Here is a 22,206-nt window from a genome sequence, read left to right on the forward strand (position 1 = left end):
AACGCCAATATTCCACTGCATGGAATGTGGGCCACTCTCCCGATTTTTGCCTCTTGAGAATGCTGCCTTCAATTCCCCCCCCCCATGTGAGTTGCTAGCGTTGTCATTCTGCAGGCTCCAGCGCCCTCCCTAGAGTCCCTCGAAAGTACATTTCCAAGTAGATGCATCATGCCCCTAGTGCACCTGCATGGAAATGGGTGCCCAACACTAAGGCACTGTGCAGTGCACAGGATATAGCAGGTGGAATTCCGCCTTCAGCAATGTGTAATGGTGGTAGGAGGTTGGGCAATAATCCTTGGTATGAGAATGGGCTGTTACACAAGTTAGTGTCTATTTTCATCTACAAAATGTGGGAGGGTGTGACAGTTTCCCAGCCAGGCACTGAGAAGACCCAAACAGATGGCGGTATCATGAGCCTTCAGACCATGCTTCTTTCCCATTCCCTGTAGTTTCAACATATCAGTTTGCATAAGAACATATTTAACTGTTCAGCACAATCAAATTACATAGAACAGAGAATATCAGTGTATTTCCTGTTTGTTACATCTTTAGCTAGCAATATTCATTCAATGGAACATGTGCTTCATTTACCATATCAGAGGCTGGGTTGACACGGTCACAAGGATCCTGGTTCAAAAGTTAATCTGGATTAGTGAGCCTTGTGTAGCTGATAGTGAGAATGCAAAATTTCAGGGCAGTCAGGGCTGAACTGCTCTGGTTAACCAACATTTAACCAGATTAATAGATCTGTTTAATAGATCGTGGTTATTTAGGAGGAGCAGGTTGGGAGGGTTTGATGGTCATTTCCCCCTCTCCCTCCCCCTGCTTGGCCTTTACATCTGGCCCCTCTGGGTTTACTTTTCCATCTTGCCCGGACAAGGAGCTGCCTGCCAGCCTGCTGCCTTCAGGAAAGCCTTGACACTTAACACCTGTGTCAGCCAGCCGTCCTTTGTAGCAGGAGGGGCTGCTGGGAATTTAGAGGCTCACAAATCACTGAAGACACGTCAGCAGCACGGCTGGTGGCCTACCTGTAGGTGGCCAGCCACCAAAGGGGGCCAGCCTTCGGGGGTGGGACTGAGGGCTGGGGGATCGTTGTATCGTGGGTGGGTGGAGGTTTGGGTTAAAGGGCTGTTTTTATTGCCCTGAGTTGTGCCAGGCCTAGTTGATGAGATGTGTTTGGGCTCTCCTGGGGGGGCTGATGCAGGGGGTGCGCTCGGCAGCCTTGGGGCCGCTATTGCTGTAGTGGTGGGGAACAGAAGAATTGGTGCTGGCAGAACAGCTGGCCGTTACAGGGGAAGAGAAATTAGCAATTTAGTAACTGTTTCTACTTCCAACTGTTCTGACAACTAGTCTCAGGCCTTGAGGAGCAGCACCAACTACCCACAGAGCCTGACCTTGCTCCTTTGTAATGCCAGGTCAGTTCAAAATAAGACCGAAATTGTCCATCATTTGATCATGGATGAGGGAGTTGACCTGGCATGTATAACTGAGACCCGGTTGGGGGAGGCGAGTGGCCCATTGTGGGCTCAACTTCTCCCACCAGGTTACTCTGTTGTTGAGCAGGTTAGGGGAAGTGGGCATGTGTGTGTGGGGAGTGGCTGTGGTCCATAAAAATACTATCTCCCATACCAGGGCCCCTGTGAGACAGTTGACCTATATTGAGTGTATATTTCTGAGGCTGGGAACTAGGGATAGATTGGGGATTCCTTTGGTGTGCTGTTCACCCCGCTGCCCAACTGACTCCCTAACTGAGCTGACGGAGCTGGTCGTGGAGTTGGTGTTGGAGTCTCCCTGGCTCTTGGTGCTGGGGGACTTCAATATCCACTTTGGGGCTGGCTTGTCTGGTGCGGCTCAGGAGTTCATAGTGGCCATGACAACTATGGGCCTATCCGAATTAATTTCTGAACCAACTCATGTTGCCGGTCACACACTCGATTTGGCCTTCTGTTCGGATCAGGGGGGTGTTCCGTGGGTGGGGGATCCAGTGGTTACCCCATTGTCATGGACGGACCACTACCTGGTTAAGGTTGGTATCACGGTCACAACCCACACCTGCAGGGGTGATGGACCTATTAGGATGGTCCACCCAAAAAGGCTGCTGGACCCAGTAGGTTTCCAAAAGGCCTTGGAGGTTTTGATGTTGGTGTAGCCAGTGATTCTGTCGATGCCCTGGTGGGAACCTGGAATAGAGAACTCATGAGGGCAGCAGATATGATTGCTCCTGTATCCCTCCAGGCCTGCTTCTAAGACGGCCCCCTGGTATACTGAGGAGTTGCGGGGGGTGAAGCAGCTGGGTAGGCAACTGGAATGCAAGTGGAGGAGAACTCGGCTCGAATCTGACAGGATGCAGCATAGAGCCCATTTGAAGACTTATGTGATGGCAGTGTGTGCAGCAAAAAAGAGTTTTTGGTCAGCGCGCATTGCGTCTGCGAGTGCATGTACGGCAGAGTTATCCCGGGTTGTGGGAAGTATAATCTCTGCTCCTTCTGCCTCAAATCAGCTCCGGGAGATACTCTGCTGTGACGCCTTTAGTGGGTTCTTTGCAGATAAAATCTCCTGTATTCAGGCCAACTTGGACTTCACTATTTCTGCAGGGTCTGTGAGGGAGGTATCCAGTGATCCCTCTTGCAGTGTTAGGTTGAATCAGTTTCAATCCGTGACTCCTGATGACGTGGACAAGCTGCTTGGAGCGGTATGGCCTACCACTTGTTCTCTGGATCCTTGCCCAACCTGACTGCTTCGATCTAGCGGAGAGATTGTTGGAGATGGCCTAGTTAATATCATAAATGTATTGCTGAAGGAGGGTAGGGTGCCTCCTTGTTTGAAGGAGGCAATAGTTAGACCTCTTCTTAAGAAGCCTTTCATGGATCCCTCAGCGATGGATAGTTATAGGCCAATCTCCAATCTCCCCTGGTTGGGCAAGGTAATTGAGAGGGTGGTGGCCACCCAGCTCCAGGCAGTCTTGGAGGAAACTGATTATCTAGACCCATTTCAAACTGGCTTTAGAACAGGCTATGGGGATGAGTCAGCCTTGGTTGGCCCGATGGATGGCCTTTACCTGGGAATCGACAGAGGGTGTGTGACTCTGTTGGTCCTCTTGGATCTCTTGGCGGGATTTGATACCATCGACCATGGTATCCTTCTGGGTCACCTGGGGGATTTGGGAATAGGAGGCACTGCTTTGCAGTGGTTCTGTTCCTATCTCTCAGGTAGATCCCAGATGGTGGAGCTTGGTGACAGTCGCTCCTCAAAGCAGGAGCTGTTATATGGAGTCCCCCAGGGCTCCATTCTGTCACCAATGCTTTTCAATATCTACATGAACCCACTGGGTGAGGTCATCAGGAGATTTGGTGCTGGGTGTTATCAGTATGCTGATGACACCCAAATCTACTTCTCCCTTTATTCTTCAGGAAATGGCACTCATTCTCTAAATGCCTGCCTACAGGCAGTAATGGGCTAGAAGAGGGATAACAAATTGAAGCTGAATCCAAGCAAGACGGAGGTGCTCATTGTGGGGGCTCAGAATCTGAGGAGTGTGTTAGAGCTTCCCGTGCTGGATGGGGTTACACTCCCCCAGAAGGAGCAGGTGTGCAGCTTGGGAGTACTCCTGGACCCAGGCCTCACCCCGGTATCTCAGGTGGAGGCAGTGGCCAGAAGTGCTTTCTATCAGCTTCAGCTGATTCGACAGCTGCGCCCATTCCTTGAAGAGGATGACCTCAAAACAGTGGTGCACCAGCTGGTAACCTCCCGGCTTCACTATTGCAATGCGCTCTACGTGGGGCTGCCTTTGTACGTAGTTTGGAAACTTCAGAATGCAGCTGCCAGACTGGTCTCTGGGGTAACCCAGAGAAACCATATTATGCCTGTTTTGAAACAACTGCATTGGCTGCCGATATGTTTCCGGGCAAAATACAAAGTGCTGGTTATTACCTTTAAAGCCCTGAACGGCTTAGGCCATTAGTTACCTCAGAGAGCGCCTTCTTCTGCGTGATCCCTTTCGCACATTAAGGTCATTTGAGGAGGTTCGTCTCCAGTTACCACCAGCTCGTCTGGTGGTAACTCGGAGGCGGGCCTTCTCTATAGCTGCTCCGGGGCTGTGAAATGCGCTCCCTGTGGAAATCCATAATTTGAATGCTCTATTAGCCTTCAGGAGAGCCCTTAAAACGTATCTGTTTGGCCTGGCTTTCCAGGGTTTAAAAATCGGTTTTAATGTTTTAACCCAGTTTCAGGGTTTTTAATTACTGCAATTGTTTAATTGTTGTTTTAATATGTTTTTAAATTGTTAAGTGTTATATTGTTTTTTAATTTTTGTTTTACCTCTTTACTGTTTTAATTGTAAACCGCCCTGAGCCATTTTGGAAGGGTGGCATAAAAATTAAATTAAATGAATAAATGAATGAATGAATAAATAAATTTATCCTGATTAAATGCTGGTTAACCAAAGTGGTTTGACCAGTATTGCCCTGAAATTTTGCATTCTCAAAATCAGCTCTACTGAGCTCACTCATTCAGATTAATTCTTGAACCAGGATCATAAAAACAGCCCTGCTGGATCAGGCCCAAGACCCATCTAGTCTAGCATCCTGTTTCACACAGTGGCCCACCAGATGCCACTGGAAGCCTACAGCAGGAGTTGAGGACATGCCCTCTCTCCTGCTGTTACTCCCCTGCAAATGGTACTCAGAGGCATCCTGCCTTTGAGGATGGAGGTGGAGATCCTTATGGTTGCATGAACCCAGCCAGAGAAATAAACCTGCAGTGATGGACAACATACTTCACATACTCTACAAGATATTTATTTCTAAAAAGCCTACCCAGACCATCCTTTGACTCCTTTTGTCTTTGCATTCCTTCAAAGCAATCAGTCACCTATAAGCAAATCTTCACCTATTTGAGCATCCCGATTCCCTAGCCCTGTGCCCTTGCACATTGCCTTGAGGAAGAATGTTGGAGACATCTCAATAAAAGAAGATAATTGCCATAAACTCACCCAGCACCTGGATACAGTGCAACCTCTAGCTGAGCTCCAACTGCAATTACTGTTCCCATAGCATTATACTGGATAGAACAATCTCCAGTATCATGGTGCAACAGGATACTTCACCTGTTTAGCAGAGCCTTTTGTTCTGGTTTTCTGAGCCGCAGCTTCTGTTCTTTGAAACAAAACTGCATCATGCCCATTTAGAAACATTCTCAAGAAAATGCCTCTCTGCTGGCTGCTACAGATGTGGCTGGGTAACAGCATGGGCTGGAAAGCTCCTGGTTCAATGTTCATTTCAGCCTTGCACACTCTGGAAGACGGCAAACCACACTAGCTCAATGTAAGAACATAGGAAGCTGCTTAATACTGAGTCAGATATTGGTTCATCTACTTCAGTACAATCTACATTGATGGGCAACAACTCTTCAGGATTTCAGGCAGGAGTCTCTCCCAGCCCTACAAGCAGTGGCACTCTTACCCCTGGACTTTGGGGCCAAAGTCCAGGGCCACCACACCCCCTGGGGGCTCCAAAATCCTCTTTAGACTGTCCTGGGTGGTGTGGTCACTGTTTGCCTGTACTGCACCAGGTGGCCGAGTGCAATTGTGACCTGTGCTGGGTGCTTTAGAAACAGAGGGGGCAGTGGGGAAAGAAAAATGTGGGATAGGAATGTGTTAAGCTGTGTGTTGAAATGTTTCTGCTATTGCATATTGGCATAAATATACCCCACATGTTAAAAATACTGTGTTTGTCATGGTGTGTATGTGTGTGTAGGGGGGTGATGATTAACTTGTAGGAGGGGGGCCTCCAGTGGTGGGGGCCCCCTCCAAAGGCCTTTAGGTCCAGGCTCCAAAATTACCTAAGTGCACCTCTGCCTACAAGATGCCAGGGATGGAACCTGGGGCCTTCTGCATACAAAACAGATGTTTTACCACTGAGTTACAGCCCCATCCCCTAAATCCATCAATCTCTGTCCCTAGTGTGCTATATGGGAATAATAAAAATAAAACTGATCTACTTTACAGGGATGTTGTAAGGCTTACCGAGATAATGTATACGTAATGCCTTGAGTCTTTAAGAAATGTGATACATAATTGTCTTCATTTCTGTTGCTCTTATCTATATTTTTAGCCTAAGCTTATGAGATCACCCAGCTTTGTGTGTGTGTGTGTGTGTGTGTGTGTGTGTGTGTGTGTGTCCCCTCTATTAACTTTGCAATGCCTGGACTGATTAGAACCAAATTTGCTACAACTGTAGGTTCATATAGGGACACCTCATTGGCACAGTCCGTAATGATGCCAGTTCAAGATGGTGGATGTGTGACTGTTTGAGGCACATGGGCTAACCTGTGGACCCCCTAACCGATTCAAACCAAATTTGGTATAGCTGTAGGGACACTTGGGGACACCTCAATGGTGTATTTGTAATGATGTCATCTATCCTGATTCAAGATGGTGGACACGTTAAGCTTTGAGTTGCAAGTGGGCAACCTTGTGGACAACCTTACTTTTTGTTCCAGTTTTGCTCATGGTCAGGATTCCAAATATGGTGGCATGAAGTACATTGTTCACTGGTATGACTGATGGCTCAACCATTATTAAGTTGGTCTCTTTGCTGTGTGGGCAGCTCCTTCTATTGGTCACTGCCTGCTAATGACATGGTTTTGTAGTATCAGCAAAAAAAGTGAGCAATTTTGCTTGCGTTTGTACAATATCTGCACAACCAGTCTTCCAGCAGGACGGTTGAAATACAGTCACATTTGCCTGTATATATTGTCTTTCGTTTTCACTCTCTCTCTTTGTGCATGTGTGAGATGAAGTGTAAGTCAGTAATAATTAACACTTAAGAACAAAGTTCAATCAATCAATCTTTATTACGGTCATAGACCACCATATGAGGGGTGATTCCATAATACAAGTTTGAAATCAAAGTAGCAGTAGTAAAGTAAAGTAAGAGGCGTGATTACAAATTACATTTTAAAACCAAAGTGACAGTAGATATTAAAAGCCTAATACATACTACAAACATAAATCAGTAATAAAAGTAACATTTCTAAGAACAACGTTTAATTATGATCTTTGGGGATGTCTACAATTGGGATTTCCCCTTTGTAGGAGATACATGAAGTCCAGTGTCTAGAAGCATTGCAAGATACTGGAATAAGCCAGTACAGGGGTAAGGACTTTGCATTCATTACATTTCTGGGCTGTGACCCAGTGGCTCCAAAGTACAACACATGAAGCTCCACCCCTAAAGAAGCTTCCCTGTTCTAAAGAAGCATTCCCCTGTTATCAGGGGAATGCCTCGGGGGTGCTTTAGAGGATCCTCCTGTATCTTCACGGAGAGAAAAATAGGAAGCCCCTGCTTGCATGGAGCACTGGATCATGCTTTGCTGTACTATGTTTTTAATTTGCTTAAAAAGATACTTCTGTTTAAATGTTTGAGATTATGCAAATTAGACATTTCAATAAATGGACATCTGAGTCAAGTAAAAATCCCTACCTTACTTTAGTACCCAATCGAATGCTCACACCACCACACACAGGAGGCGTAAATCTCCCATCACTCCATCTTGGAGGTTCTGATCCTAGTCCCTGGCTTCCTGGATTTAATAAAAATTTGTTTAAGAAACATTTCACACAAGAAGGTATGAATGCATCTACCCTTTCGTACAGTAAAGAAGCCATTCATCTCAGCAGGTGTAGATGCACCAAAGGAAACTGAAGTCCTTTGCTATCCCTTCGGTGATGGTAGTGTAGACCGTCCAGAAGAGAAGCACTTGACTGCTGGAATAAACCACTGCTGTCGGAGAGGGTAGGTGTGAATGCATCCACAATTTAACTCTTGTTCTGTTTCCTCTGAGGCTTATGACCAGGGCTGTCCTTACGGCATGGTGACCGCCCTGGGATACATAAAAGCATGGGCTCTTTTAACACCCATTAGGATTAACTGGAAGCCCCCCCCCCTCCCCGCACTGGCTGATTTGCCCCTTAGGGACCCGCTCTAAGGACAGCCCTGCTTATGACCCTTTATTCTTCATGACAGATTTTAAACTGTTGATTTGGTTTAACTTTTATATGTGTTTTAATTGTTTTATGTTAACCGCCAGAGACAAACGTTTGGGCAGTATATAAGTTTGATGAATGCATGCATGAATAAATAAATAAATAAATGATGAGGAGGTTGCTTTTTGCATAGGGAGGGTGCACCATCTGCTTGCTTTGTTGCGTGTCTCCCTCATCCTCACTCAGTGTGCCCTATTCAGTGGAGTCTATCGCATCTCTGCTTTCATATAACAAAGCTCTGACCTTTATGTAGCATACCAGCTTCCCGAGTTTTATGCTGCAACAACCATGCATCATGGGACGTGCAATAAAATCCTGAGCTAGCAGTTGAATTTGAGAGGAATGTGCTAACAGTATCAGCGTCTGGTATTCATAAAGCTTAATTGAACGCCATGCTCAGAAAGTTCTACAGACCTGATGTGGGGCGATCAATGTTTCTGGGTGAAACAAAGCCATTTAAAAAATCCTTTGTTTTCCCACACATCAGCAGAAAGCGGGCAAGGTGTTGTGTTGTGTTTTTGTTTTGTGAATTGAACTGTTTCTATTTGGCAAGTTTTCTATTTGCAGAGGACTGTGTACATTGGAGAGCATTCAATAGCCAGTCAGCCATTATGGTTGAAAAATGATATATATTGTTAACAAAACAAACAACTAAGATGTCCCCCCATCACCTGCAGTCTAGTGGTGCAGTGAGTCTACTATTCAGGACTTTACCACCTAATGAGTCTGTTAGGAACATAGGAACATAGGAAGCTGCCATATACTACTGAGTCAGACCATTGGTCCATCTAGCTCAGTATTGTCTACACAGACTGGCAGCGACTTCTCTGAGGCTGCAGACAGGAATCTCTCTCAGCCCTATTTTGGAGATGCCAGGGAGGGAACTTGGAATCTAGATGCTCTTCCCGGAAGGGATCCATCACCTTAAGGGAATATCTTACAGTTCTCACACATCAAGTCTCCCATTCAAATGCAACCAGGGCAGATCATGCTTAGCTAAGGGGACAAGTCATGCTTGCTACCACAAGACCAGCTCTGGTCTACCACAAGACCAGCATGTTGCTCTAGTCTAAAAGATACCACTTGTTTCTAGAGTGGAAACTTGGAAAGCGGACGAGGGGAAGAACCACTTGGTAGCTGTTTGAAAGCTTGTGGTATGGCAGCTGTAAGCATGGGCTAGTATCCACAGGAGAACAGCCCCCCTGCACGTGTTTCAGAAGCGTGTGTGAAAGATACTGGCTCATCTTTGTGGGAATCAGTTTTTCGCTGTGAATCAGCTTTTCCACACGGATACTGTGACTATAGCAGCCCTTTGTTAGGGATGACAGCTCAGAAGCAAGCAAGCCAGCAGCTTGGTCTACATACATATAACTCTGATGATCACATATGGGATCAATTGTTTCCCCCATACATTTTGCCTCATTTTGAGTTTTAGCGGAAATATTTGCCATCCTTCCCATCGGTACAGTTGGGACAATGCAAAGCAGTGATGGGCAAACTCTCTTCAGATTTGGAATTGGCTCAGTGATTATGTGCTTTCTCAAGGAGCATTCAGAAACAACTCTTCTGCTTCCTAGAAGTTTTCTCCCAATTCTATAGGAGGTGTGTATTCATTTCAGAAGACATAGAAAACATGTCTGAATTGGGCCCATGCAGTTTATTCTCCATCTGTTCCAAAACGATTGAGCAGGGCTCCAAATGAATAATGAATTGGGTACCCTAATCAGTTCATTCAGGTGGGGATTTAAACAACCCCCCCCCCGGAAATGACTGCTGGGGGTAGAGGACCACCCCCAGGAGATTGATAGGCAACCTGTTGAAGCAAAAGGGTCCCCTGAGAGGTCTGGGCTTTTGCCCTCTACCATCATTTTTGGGGATACAGAGTGTTGTAGACACTAATAGAGCAATGCTGTTCCATTCGATGCTATGGACAATGTAAGCATCCTGATCCCCAGAAATGGCTGCAGAGGAGGCAAAAGCCATCCCTCGCTGGGGACCCACTTGTCTCAGCAGTCCTACTGAAAGCAATCTATTATATTAATTCTCCTGGGTGTGCCATGGAATGCGTGTCCCAGAGCCCAGCTGATTGGCTGTGTGGTGGACGCGCCTGATTGGCTGAGGCGCACCCAGGAGGATTGGTTGCTGCGGCGGCGGCCCAGCCATGGAGGTCAGAGGTCAGCCATGGAGGTCAGAGGTGGCGGGTCCGGCCTGGCCGCGGAGGCAAGGCTCAGGAGGGGGGAAAGAAAGGGGGGGCAGAAGTGACAATGGGGAGGAGAGGTGGCTGGGCCCGTAAGTAGACACTACGGCAGAAGGGGGGGGGGAGAGGTAACCGCCGGCCCCAAAGAGCGCACAGATGCTCTGTGTGGGGTCGGCTAGTGGGAAATAAAAAAGGGAATTATGAAATGAATGAAAAAGTAATGGATGAGTTCCATACTGGAAGTGAATTTAACACATGGATTACCAAACCAAACCAAGAAGCCCCAGTTCATTAGGTGGCAACCTGGGATCGGGCCTTCTCAGTTGCTGCCCCTAGGTTGTGGAATGTGCTCCCCGTGGATATGAGAGAACTGTCTTCCTTGGAGGCCTCAGGAGAGCCTTAAAGACCCATCTCTTCAGCTTGGTTTCACCTTAATTTTAATGAAATGTAATCTGGTTTAAATGTGTATGGATTTTAATTGTTTTATTGTGTTTTTGATTTTAATGTAAAGCACGCTGAGCCACTTCAGGAAGGGCGGTATATTATTTGAAATAAAAAAATATATATCTCTTTTTGGACACCTGGTCTGCTGAACTCTGACCATGCATGCACTCAATCTCATTTTCCATTCTGAGTCAGAGAACAACTCTTAGGGAAGGTGCTGCTCCATCTGTAATGTTGCCATTAACAAAGGTAGCTGCTGAGTCAGACCATTAGTCTCTCTAGCTCAATATTGTCACACTGACTGGCAGTGGCTCTCCAAGGGTTCAGGCAGAAGTCTCTCCCAGCTCTACCTGCAGGTGCTAGGGACTGAACCTGGGACCTTCTATATGGGGGGGGGGGGAGAGAGCGAGCAGGTGAGCGGCGGGGGGAGAGCGAGCGGCAGGGGGAGAGTGAGCGGGCGGGCGGCGGGGGGAGAGCGAGCGAGAGCGCTGTGGGGGGATGCCACAGGCTCAGTTCACAACTGCACAGATGCCCTGTGTGGGGTCAGCTAGTCTATGTATACAATACACTATGGTCGTGCATGGCAAGCCCTGCCCACACAGTGCTTTACCAATCGGATGTAACAGAATAGAAGCATCATAGTGATTGGGCAGTGGAGATTCCATATGCAGATAGGTCAGAGGAGCGGGTAGAGGGCGAGTGATTGAGTGGGCAGGGAGGGAGGGGGAGAGTGAGTGAGCCTCAGGGAGGGGATGAGTGAACAAGCATGCGGCTGGGAGGGGGCGAGTGAGCAAGCATGTGGCAGGGAGGGGTGTGAGAGCGCGAGCAAGAAGTGAGTGAGCGAGCGGCGGGGAGGGGGTGAGTGAGAGTTGGTGGCTGATACTGAGTAATAAAGCAGGGGCTCTAGCGGGGTGGGGGGCAAGGAGAGCAACACAGTCCTAGCACACAGATGATCTGTGCGGGTTCAGCTAATAATCTATACTAGCTGACCTGGCACAGAGCATCTGTGCCCCTAGTTCTCCGTGACTCCCCCCACTTCAGCCCCATTTCATTCTCCCCCCCACCCCAGTTCATTCCCACCCATTCCCAGTTTTTCCCCACCCCCACCATCCTAGTTTGTTTTCCCTTGGCCCCCAGGCTTCTCCTCCCCACCCGCTGCTGCTTCTCCTCCCTGCCACTTCCAAAAACCCTCAGTTTCAACCACTAACTATTTGCCACCGTCTTTCTTCCCTGCCCCCCTCCGCTGCTGTTTCCCCACCAGGCCAGCCTCCGCCACCACTCCCCCCCTGCTTTGCCTTCCTGCCTGCCGCTGTTGCCACTGTTTTCTTCCCAGCTGCTCATCCTCTTCTGCCTGCCCGCTCTCTTCTCCCCACCCGCTGGCTGCTCTGCCACTCGCTGGTGTTTTATTTCCTTGCCAGCCAACTGCCGCCGCCATTTTTCCCCCTCCCGGCCGTCCTGTTGCTATCCCGAACTCTTGCGAGAGCTGCCACGCATGGGATTAGCGATGAGTATGCCTAGGAGAATTAAATATATAGATAGAGATTGTATTATGCGTGTGGCAGTGAAGACTCCAACACTGATTGGTTGATGTTAACATTCCAGTTGCTTAGGGAACAACCGAATATCCATCATCTATTTTCGGTGGGAAGGGATAGTTGCTAGGCTGGAATTAAAAATATTTCACAGGTCCTGTGAAAGGAAGAGTTGGGTTAGGAATCTTTATGACTAGAAAAGTTGGAGAGGGGTCCTAGAGGCAGAGAACCGAAAAGTCTCAAAACACAGGAGTGAAGGAAAAGGGCATGTAGGACCTTCAGAAAGGGCAGGTGGGAAAGCAACACGCCTAAGAAAAAAGCTTGGGGGCTGTGAGATTGGGAGCCATAGCACACAATTGCTTGATCTAGTCCTGGATATGGCTCCTGTGCCTTTAAGAATGGCACAGAATGCTGCCAATTGTGCCTACCATTCCTGTACCTGACAGTCCTAAGGAGCCAAAAAGACAATGTGACTCTCCTTCATTTTTTGCACTGAGCTCCTGAGTCCTGCCTGCAGTGAGTGTGGACATAACAAGCCTGCTGTCGCATGGGAGTGTTTGGCCATGACCCAATAGACAGCTTTAATCATGCAAGTAATGGGGACCTCAATGCACCTGGGCCACCCAGGCCCATCTCCTTGAGATTCTTTTAACCGGATGTGCTTAAAGTCAGAGTATTCCTCCCTTAAGATAATTCCTGCTCTTAATCTGTCAGTAACCACTGCTGACAAGGTTCTCTGGCCTAGCTGGCATCATTTCCTGACTACTTATTACCTACCGAAGTCTATCAAAGTACAACACATTTTGATTGGTCATAAGTCATTAGAAGATTACATCAGCTAGGTCACAAACCTTGCAGGATATGCTTATCCTTTTTTCTCATGCTGTTCCTGATTGTGCAAAATCTAGGACCGGGAAGACCCGAGTTCGAATCCCCATTCAACCATGAAGCTCACTGGGTGACTCTGGGCCAGTCATGTATCTCTCAGTCTAAACTACCTCACAGGGTTGTTGAGAGGATAAAAATAACCATGTACTCTGAGCTCCTTGGAGGAAAAGCGGGATACAAGTGTAAAAATAAATAAATATAAATAAATAAATGTTGCATAGTAGCTAAGACAGAGATCTTCACTGTTTTTCAAGCAGGAGCCACTTGGGCAAAAACCTTCAGTGTGAGAGCCAGTGGTGTAACAGGCTCTGAAGGGAACCATGTACTAGAATTGGATAATTTCCCATTGGATAATTGGCCCCATCGGATAATTTCCCCATCAGGATAAATGGAAAACACAAGAAGTTTATTAATTCCTGAATGGCTGGGCAGAAAGCTCTGAAATTTGACATGGTGTTCCTACATCATGCTAACATTAACTATGCAGGGTTTCACGGATATTGGCTCACTGTTTAATGAATTTTTAAATTTGTTTAAAAGCGTCATAACTGCTTTGTTTCATGGTAGAAGGTTTCAGAAAGTACTAGAAATGAAGCCCCCACGCTGAGCATCATTCAAACCTGAATTTGGAGGACACTGTCCCTTGCCTTCATAGAAAAGGAGCAACACCCCATGTTATAAATCCAGAATGGCTGGGCAGAAAGTTATCAAAATCCATACGGAGGCAGAAAATGATAGTAGCATGAAGTGTACACACTTGCAACAAGAAAATCTGGATGGCTTTAAGAGGGGCTTAGATAACTTCATGGAGGAGAGGTCTATCAATGGCTACTAGTCGGAGAGCTAGTAGGCCACCTCCAGCCTCAAAGGCAGGATGCCTCTGAGTACCAGTTGCAGGGAGTAACAGCAGGAGGGAGGGCATGCCCTCAACTTCTGCTGTAGGCTTCCAGTGGCATCTGGTGGGCCACTGTGTGAAACAGGATGCTGGACTAGATGGGCCTTGGGCCTGATTCAGCAGGGCTGTTCTTATGAGATCAGTCCACCCTGCTGATTTTTAATGAATTTTTAAAAAATGTTTTTGATTTTTAAAAAGAATTATTAAAAATCAGTGGGTGGATTGATCTCCTTCGAGGTGTGCACAGTTAATGTGTTACCTCCATATGAATTTTGAGAACTCTTTGTCCAGCCATTCTGGAATTATTAATATTTTTAGTTTCCCATTGATCCTTAAGGGGAAATTATCCAATTTAAGTCTGTTGGGCATGTCTCTCCCTAGTGGTGGCCTGTGTTCATCGCACACTTTGGCTCAATTATAGTTCCACCTCTGGTGAGAGCCATTTCCCACTGTGCTGACCTCTGCACAGAACTACACTTCTCTCCATGCTGGGAGGGTGCTTTAAGAGAGCTGGACCCCTCTCTTAAGAGCTCAAGAATGAAAGCTCTGCGCACACCTTCCAAGATAGGGCAGAGGCTCAAGAGGGCTCTTTTCCTTTCAAGGACAGACACACAGCAAAACTCAGCGCCGCATGGTAAGAATGAGCATCTCTGCTTGGAGCCAGCCTGGGGGACTGATCAGATTGTTCAGCTTTGGCTGAAGCTTCACACAGCCAAACAAACAAGAAAGAGGGAGCCACACCTAGGGTTGATGGGGGCCACCACTGGCCCCCAGACTTTACAATGAAGAACACTTTAAAAATGATTTTATCTAATTGTTCAATTATTATTATTTTTACTTGGAGGGGTTCTTGCTGCACACCCTTGTCTGCAGTCCATTATGGGCATTTCTCCACGTCCGGTGGAAGGCCCATAATGGACTGCAGATGGGGGTGTGCAGTCATTTCAGAGGGAGGAGGGGAGCTGGAAAGAGCTCTCTCTCACCGCCCTCGTCACCCCATCCCACTGTGCAGTGGGCGTTGCTAAAAGGGAGGACTTTCCCTTCGCCCCATTACCCTCCCCACTGCAGCCACGGCCACCCCATCCCGCCGCACAGTGGCATTTAAAAGATAAATGGGGGGGCTTTCCCCTTGCCCCCCCTCACTGCAGCAGTTGCCGCTCCTCAAATTTTGCTGCCGTAGGCCAAATTTTGCTGCACACACTTTGCCTCTTCTGAAATCCGCCACTGCACAGTTTCCTGGGAATAATCCCCACTGAACACAGTGGGACCTGCTTCTGAGTAAAGGATCATGTGGTAAGGAAGTTATTTGCTTTGAATCTCATCTTTGCCATGAATTAGGCCAGGGGTAGGCAAACTTCGGCACACCAAATGTTGCTGAACTACCACTTCTATTATCTGGAGTCACAATTCATTATAGCTGGGGATGCTGGGAGTCGTAGTTCAGCAACATCTGGAGTGCGAAAGTTGCCTACCCCTGAATTAGGCAAACAGTTATCTCCCAGCCTCAGCCCAACCCCACCCGGCTCAAATCTGCAATAAGGGAATAATACTGAGCTACCTTACATGGTTGTTATATAAGGATTATAATTTATATTCTGTAGCTGCTCCTGGGCTGTGGAATGCACTCCCAACAGAAATCCGCAATCTTAATTCTTTGTTGACCTTTAGGAGAGCCCTTAAAACCTATCTGTTTGGCCTGGCCTTCCAGGGTTTTGAATTAGTTTAAATTGTTTTAATGCTGTAACCTGGTTCTCAGGGTTTTAATTGTTCTGATTGTTTAATTGGTTTTTATGATGTTTTAATTGTTAATTGATGTTTATATTTATATTTCTGTTTTAATTGATATTGGTTTTAATGGTTTCTGTTTTAATTGTAAACCGCCCTGAACCATTTTGGAAGGGCAGTATAAAAATCGAATGAATAAATAAATAAATATTGCACACTGTATAACTGCTTAGTACTATTCCATAATCTGGCATTGGTGATATAAGGCGTGCAAATGATTTTGCTCTCCTATCCCTGTCTCTCTCTTTGCATTGCAGCCGACATTATTTTTAATGCTGTTCATTCATCCGCAAACTAGCTGATTGAGGGTGTCACGTAATACAATATTCTACAACACCCCGTTGCTTGCCAAATCAAAGCCAGATGTTTGGCCAAACAGCAAGTTTTCCAGATCAGCTTGTCGCGTCATTCTCTGCAGCTGGCTAACTCACGGCTGGAGGCTAGCAGCAAGAGTTGTAAATCAAGGCACAGGCTCCACCCTAGGCTTGAAAACTTTGCCCTGGGGCACAATGTGATGATCTATCCTGTCTGTGCTGGTTATCATTTTGAACTCCACCCAAAGAGATCTGAAAATCCTTTTGTCTTTTACAGAAGAGGGAACACAGACACGCACGTGCACATGCACTCACACACACACAGACAGAGTTGGCTAGTCAAAAAGAAAAATCAGGGGTGGACTGAAAACAGATCATGTTCCACTGGGGGACCACTGGCCACTTTCTGGTGGATCATCTAATAGCTGGGATTCTTATAGAGAATATAGGATTAGGTGGATTTGGGTCTGATCCAGCAAGGCCTTTCTTGTTTTACTAATCTGTGTTAAGCGATCCACCTGAGTATGAAAGACTGCATACTCAGGATCACTTAATACAAATTTGTAAAGCCTTACCTGTTAAGAGATACTGTGTATGTACTCTTGCTTTGAAATAATAGGGATCCTAAATTGAAATAGGCCATGAAAAACTGAAGACAGCTCACTGCTGCAGTAAATGGTGCTACCTTAAGAGGGCTCAATGTCCCCAGGCCCCAACGAGACACCTTCCAGGTTTCTGAAAATTCCTTTGACTAAAACATAAATCAACAGAAAGAGGCTTGTAAGGATACAGTCTTTGACGTCTCTGGAAGCCTAGACGGCACTTTTAAAGGGTTCAGCTGAAACATCAAACCAGAGTTCTGCTTTCCCTAAAATTAGAATTGGGGGTCGGAAAAAGGTGGCTGAGCACCTTTACTCAAGAATAAGACCCCCTCAGACCAATGGAACTTCGGCCCAGGTGACATGTCATCAGGCCAAATCAGGTTTATGCCCTGATCGCTGTTTCTCTGAAAAACAGCATTAGGAAAGAGACACTTTGCAGGGGGAAAGCAGCAGCCAGGAGAAGGATGTCCCCTGCAACTTCCCTCCCCAAACAATGGTTCCCCTTCCTTGGATTTCAGGTACATGTTGGCCACAGAAAGTCTTTAAAAACAAAACAAATTACAAAAAAACACACAAAAAACACTCAATATCTAAAATATTTAATGCAATAGCAGAATAATCTATTCTGTGAGGGGTGGGGTGGCAGCGATCACATTGGTGTCAAGGGCAGCAGATGTGATCCTGCTCCCATCACCAAACATGGGGAGGACTTTGTGAGAAGAAAGCTTTGTTCTCTCTCCTCCCCCTCACTCTCCACTCTTTTTCTTCACTTACTGAGACTAGAGGAGATATATGCTAACGCTGCTCTGAGCATTTTGAATTGTGGATATATTATACACTGAATTACTGTCATTTATATTGCTGCTGAGGAAGATACATCTTGAAATGCATCCAGTACTTTAAATTTCTGCAACTATATTGACTGAATATATGAATATTCTAAGCAGCATTTGATTTCATTAGTGACTTTATTTATTTATCATTCATACACACACACACACACACAACCTTTTTCAGGCTCAGAGCAGTTTATATAAATATGAATGCATGCATGCATGCATAAACAAATAAATTAAATAAATAATTTCATTTTTAATTGATGCTGACACTTCAATAATAAACTGAAGATTCCACTTGGATATTGCTCTAACCCACCCTTTGCTTGGCTTGCAAATTTCTGTTTAGCTGCTATGTGTTTAGTGATATTGAAATGAAGGGGGGGGAGTTTGCTTTTAAAAAGAGCTGTTTTACCCTTACCCTGATTTTCTACTCAGTAAGTGGGGACCACTATCCTGATCTGTCCATTTCCTTACTACCGTAACTTAAAATAATGAGATTTTTAAATAAACAGTTACAGTCTCTATTTTTTCCTTGTAAAAAATGTTTTTGCCCTCCATGGAAAGAGTATCTTAATATGAAAATTAAAAGATGTACGTATCAGGCGATATAAAAACATATCAAGTAGTATAAAAATATGATGTACATATCAGATGGCATACAAATAGGATAAATAAACAAACAAAAAATATTGAGAAGAGCCCCAAATAAATCCAAATGGTGCTCACAATCACATGACTTTCAATCCTGGTGTCTTAATTCTGTAGTCTGATTTTGCTGACTATGGGCAATTAGCAGGGCTCTTCTGGGTAATCCCTGTGTGATGTCCATTTTCTTAATTTTCTTTGATTATGTGATGCCAAAAAATATCCAAGGAGGCCTTCCCTGCAAAAACAAAAGTTGCATAAATACAGGGCAGGGGTGTCAATAAAACTTTGCAAATATGCATACATATGGCATCAATTAATTTTTGTCACGCTTGGAGGCTTGCTTTCTGAGAAGGTGAGTCACATTTGTGTCAACAAATTAATGACTCTGCATGTGGTGCATTGCTAGACATGGACACACTCCTCCAAGTGCATGTTGTGAATCTGCTCCCTTTTAAAATCAGAAGAGCTGAGGATGGCAGAAGGGAAGACAAAGACATTCTGTAGCTCCTCCATAGGACTGGAGCCAGGGGCGTAACTACAACAGGGCAAGGGGAGACAGTTGTCTGGGGGCGGGACCCCCAGAGGCAAGTCACATGACTGACTCCCCCAGCCACACACCTGCCTGGGCTTCCTTCAGTCGTATTCATCCTCCAAAATTGATGTGAGTGTTAAGACCTGGAGCTACCAGAACAGCATGTCTTTCTCTAGTACCATTACATGACTTGCATCATCCACAATTTACAAAACCTTTAAAAAAGTAATTTAGGATGATGTTCTATTGTGGCACATAGGTTATATATATACATATATCTAACTATGCCTTTTGTTACCACTATTCAGCCTCATTTAAGATTTATTTACTTCATGAGCTGAGCTTCAGTGGGGCATTTTAAAATCTTGTCTCTGGGCCCACTCCAACCTTGCTACGCCCCTGACTGGAGCTGTGATCTTTTCTAAAGGAGACAGATGCTCATTTTGCTGCTTGAGGCTGCACATCCATATGGTACCTCCCTTCCTACATGGTGATAAACACATAATAATAAACAAAATCATGGATGTTCTCCTGCCCTTAAATGTACCCATCCACATCTGCAGTAGTCCTGCTTTTTAAATGCAGTGACTGCAGGGGCGGAGTAAGCCTTTTGCTGCCTGTAGGTGGCCAAGGATTTGCCGTCCCTTTCTGGGCAGCCACTGGCCCCCAGCAAGGAGGGGGGCAAGGGGAAAGTCCCCCCTTTTTCTTTCTGAAATCTGCTGCTGTGCGGTGGGACGGGGGCAGTGAAGTCTGTAGCGGTGGCTGCAGCAAGTGTGTGGGGGGGGGAGGGGAAAGCCCCCCCTTACCTTTAAAATGCCACTGCCTGCACGGTGCTGGTGGGATGGGGCTGCAGCAGAGAGGGTGGTGGTGAGGTGAGGGGAAATTTCCCCCTTTTAGCAACGCCCGCTGCTCTGCAGAGGGATGAGGTTGACTCAGCCTTCCATCCTTCCGAGGTCGGTAAAATGAGTACCCAGAATGTTGGGGGCAATATGCTAAATCATTGTAAACCGCTTAGAGAGCTCCGGCTATAGAGCGGTATATAAATGTAAGTGCTATTGCTATTGCTACTATTGCTATGAGGCGGTGAGGGAGAGCTCCTTCCAGCTCCCCTCATCTCTCCAAAAGGAATGCACACCCCGGCTGCAGTCCGTTATGGGCCTTTCCGGCCCAAACTTGCCACTTCTCAAATTTTGCCGCCGCCACAGGCAAGTGCCTACTGTGCCTCTCCTTAAATCCTCCACTGAGTGACTGGGTAACTGGAATCAAGTTCCACTGAAACCCATGCACCCTGCGCCCAGGGAATGAGTCCCTATCTAATCATGCTACTAAAATCTCATGCAGTTTCCTGGGAGTAACTCTAATTGGATACAGTGGGGCTTACTTTTATTATTATTATTATTATTAACATTTATATCCCACTCTTCCTCCAAGGAGCCCAGAGCGGTGTACTACATACTTGGGTTTCTCTTTCACAACAACCCTGTGAAGTAGGCTAGGCTGAGAGAAAAGCGACTGGCCCAGAGTCACTCTGCTATTATCATGGCTGAATGGGGATTTGAACTCGGGTCTCCCGGTCCGAGTCCAGCACTCTAACCACTACACCACGCTGGCTGACTTTTGAGGGAGGCGCTGCGCATGCATATCAATAGGGGCTGCTGACGGTTGCTTCTCGCCCCCCACCGGCAGGGCTGCTGCGCTTCCAGCCTCACCAATGCCAGGCAAAACCTGACCCTCTGACCTTTTTCCTGGCGTGGAGATGTGTCGAGGAAAGCTTTTGCAGAGGTGAGACGCACAGGGAGCCCTGCCCGAAAAAACAAGCTCGGCACTGGCACCTTCCCATCAGAAGGCAACAAGAGGACTCACTGGGCAGCAGCAGGGTAGAGGGCCAGCAGCCACTTTCCCCACGTGCATCGTGCGGCTCTCTCTCTGCCTGCTCCCCTTTCACTCTGATGAGCTTTTCCTCCTCAAAGCCCAAGGTACGGGCAGAGCGCCTTTCCTTGTGGCGTCACTCTCCCCCATTGCACATGTGCAGACACTTCAAGGGAAGAAGCCACTGAAGGTTTTGCACATGCCCAGAAGAATCGAATTTCCTTCCCTGCCAGCTTCTGCGTGCCGCTGCCCAGCGTGAAGTTCGGCGGCCGCCTCTGGATGCCGTGGCCCCCTCCTGTTGTCATGCCTACCCCTGGCCGATGCCATCCTCCCGCCGTGTGAGCAGGCTGGCAGCAGCAGCAGGCGGCGAGGAGGTCCCCGTGCCCATGTGGCGGCGGCGGCGGCGGCTGCCTCTGGGAGCCCAGGAGGAGGACCCTCGCCGGCTTCTCCTGCCGCCCCGCGGTGGTGGAAGAAGGCTTGGCTGCTGCTGGGGCGTTTGCCCCTAACAAAGGAAAGGGCTCGTCGGCAGCCAGGTGGGAGAAGAAGAGCGGAGAGGGGCTGCGGTGCGCCAGAGGAGGCAGGCAGCCCACCACCCCACTGTGGTAGCCGAGGGGGAGGAGGAGGAGAGCCGGGAGATGGAAGATGGAAGGAAGCGCTTCTGGGGTAAGAAGCTCCGTCTGCGGCTTATTCATTCTCCTTCGCGCCTCGCCTGTAACACGAGATGCCTGGGGCTCATTCGTTTGGCTTTCTTACATAAACGCTCGCTGCCTGGGAACAGTTTCTCTTTATGCACAGTTTGGTGCCTCTTTCCTCTTCTCTCTCCCCCCCTCCTCCCCCGCCCTTGGAAAGGATAACTGTGTATGTGCTTGAATGAATGAGAGAAAGGAATATATAGATGACCCCCACTGGGCTGGGTGCACCTTCTTGGGCTTTATGCTCTCTAGGGCAGTTGTCAGACATCTGCGGCTTGGTTGGCAACATCACCATCTCCAGTAGATGATGCCCTCATGATTTCAAAGGGATTTATCCGATCGTGGTGTCGTGGGTGAAGAAGACCCAGCTGTAGATCCCCGTCTGACCGTGAAGCTTACACGGTCGCTCTCTCTTAGCCTGCCTTCACTACCTCGCAGGGCTGTTGTGAGGATAAAATGGTTGAGGGGATCTGAATAATGTGTGCTGTCCTGAGGTCCTTAGAGGAAGAAGAATACACATGTACTAAGGATACCTTTAAAGCTTGTAGTGTAGTGAAGTAGTTAAGAATGTGAGCTTAAATGTCCATTGCTCGTTGACATGAGCACACCAGGTGGCATTAGGTAAGCCACTCTCTACTTCACTTTCTGTCCCTCCACAGGGGAACCATCATGCTGCTGTACCTCAGGCGTTCCCTGTGTTGGGTCCCTAGATTACTACAATTCCCATCGTTCCCAGCCACAATGCACCATTGTTGTCCAGCAATATCGGGGGATCCAAGATTGGGGTCTACAGGGTTGCTGTGTGCAATATGAATAAAACTTAATTAAAAATAACAACTTTCACATTTCTTCATGTGAAGTGCATTGAACTAGGTATTTTGATTAATATGAAATATGCTTAGATTGCAGCCTTAGCTGTCTTACT

The 22,206-nt window shown here is 47.0% G+C and overlaps 1 protein-coding gene and 1 long non-coding RNA gene across 7 annotated transcripts in view; one reads left to right on the plus strand and one right to left on the minus strand.

Annotated features, from left to right (window-relative positions):
• Positions 1–6,873: 6,873 nt before the first annotated feature.
• On the minus strand, positions 6,874–20,849 carry LOC128342754 (uncharacterized). 2 transcript variants are annotated; one of them, XR_008315152.1, is made up of 3 exons: positions 20,459–20,849; positions 18,267–18,423; positions 6,874–7,581 (listed from the first exon to the last, which is right to left on the minus strand). It is a non-coding gene; the product is annotated as an uncharacterized LOC128342754 (long non-coding RNA). The 2 variants fall into 2 exon arrangements; XR_008315153.1 differs by lacking the exon at positions 6,874–7,581 and having other exon boundaries at positions 17,776–18,423.
• PSD3 (pleckstrin and Sec7 domain containing 3) overlaps positions 20,775–22,206 on the plus strand; it is a 201,216-nt gene continuing 199,784 nt past the window's right edge. For 2 of the 5 annotated variants that reach the window (XR_008315151.1, XM_053290551.1), the window contains exon 1: positions 20,778–21,252. Coding sequence is in view for 4 of the 5 variants with exons in the window: in XM_053290551.1 (XP_053146526.1) it covers positions 21,232–21,252 (21 nt within the window). In the remaining variant the exon portion in view is untranslated. Of the gene's footprint in view, positions 21,253–22,206 lie in introns of all 5 variants that reach the window. The other 3 variants (XM_053290547.1, XM_053290549.1, XM_053290550.1) reach the window with 2 other exon arrangements.

Source organism: Hemicordylus capensis, chromosome 2, assembly GCF_027244095.1.
Source record: "Hemicordylus capensis ecotype Gifberg chromosome 2, rHemCap1.1.pri, whole genome shotgun sequence".
In the NCBI taxonomy this organism is placed as follows: Eukaryota; Metazoa; Chordata; class Lepidosauria; order Squamata; family Cordylidae; genus Hemicordylus; species Hemicordylus capensis.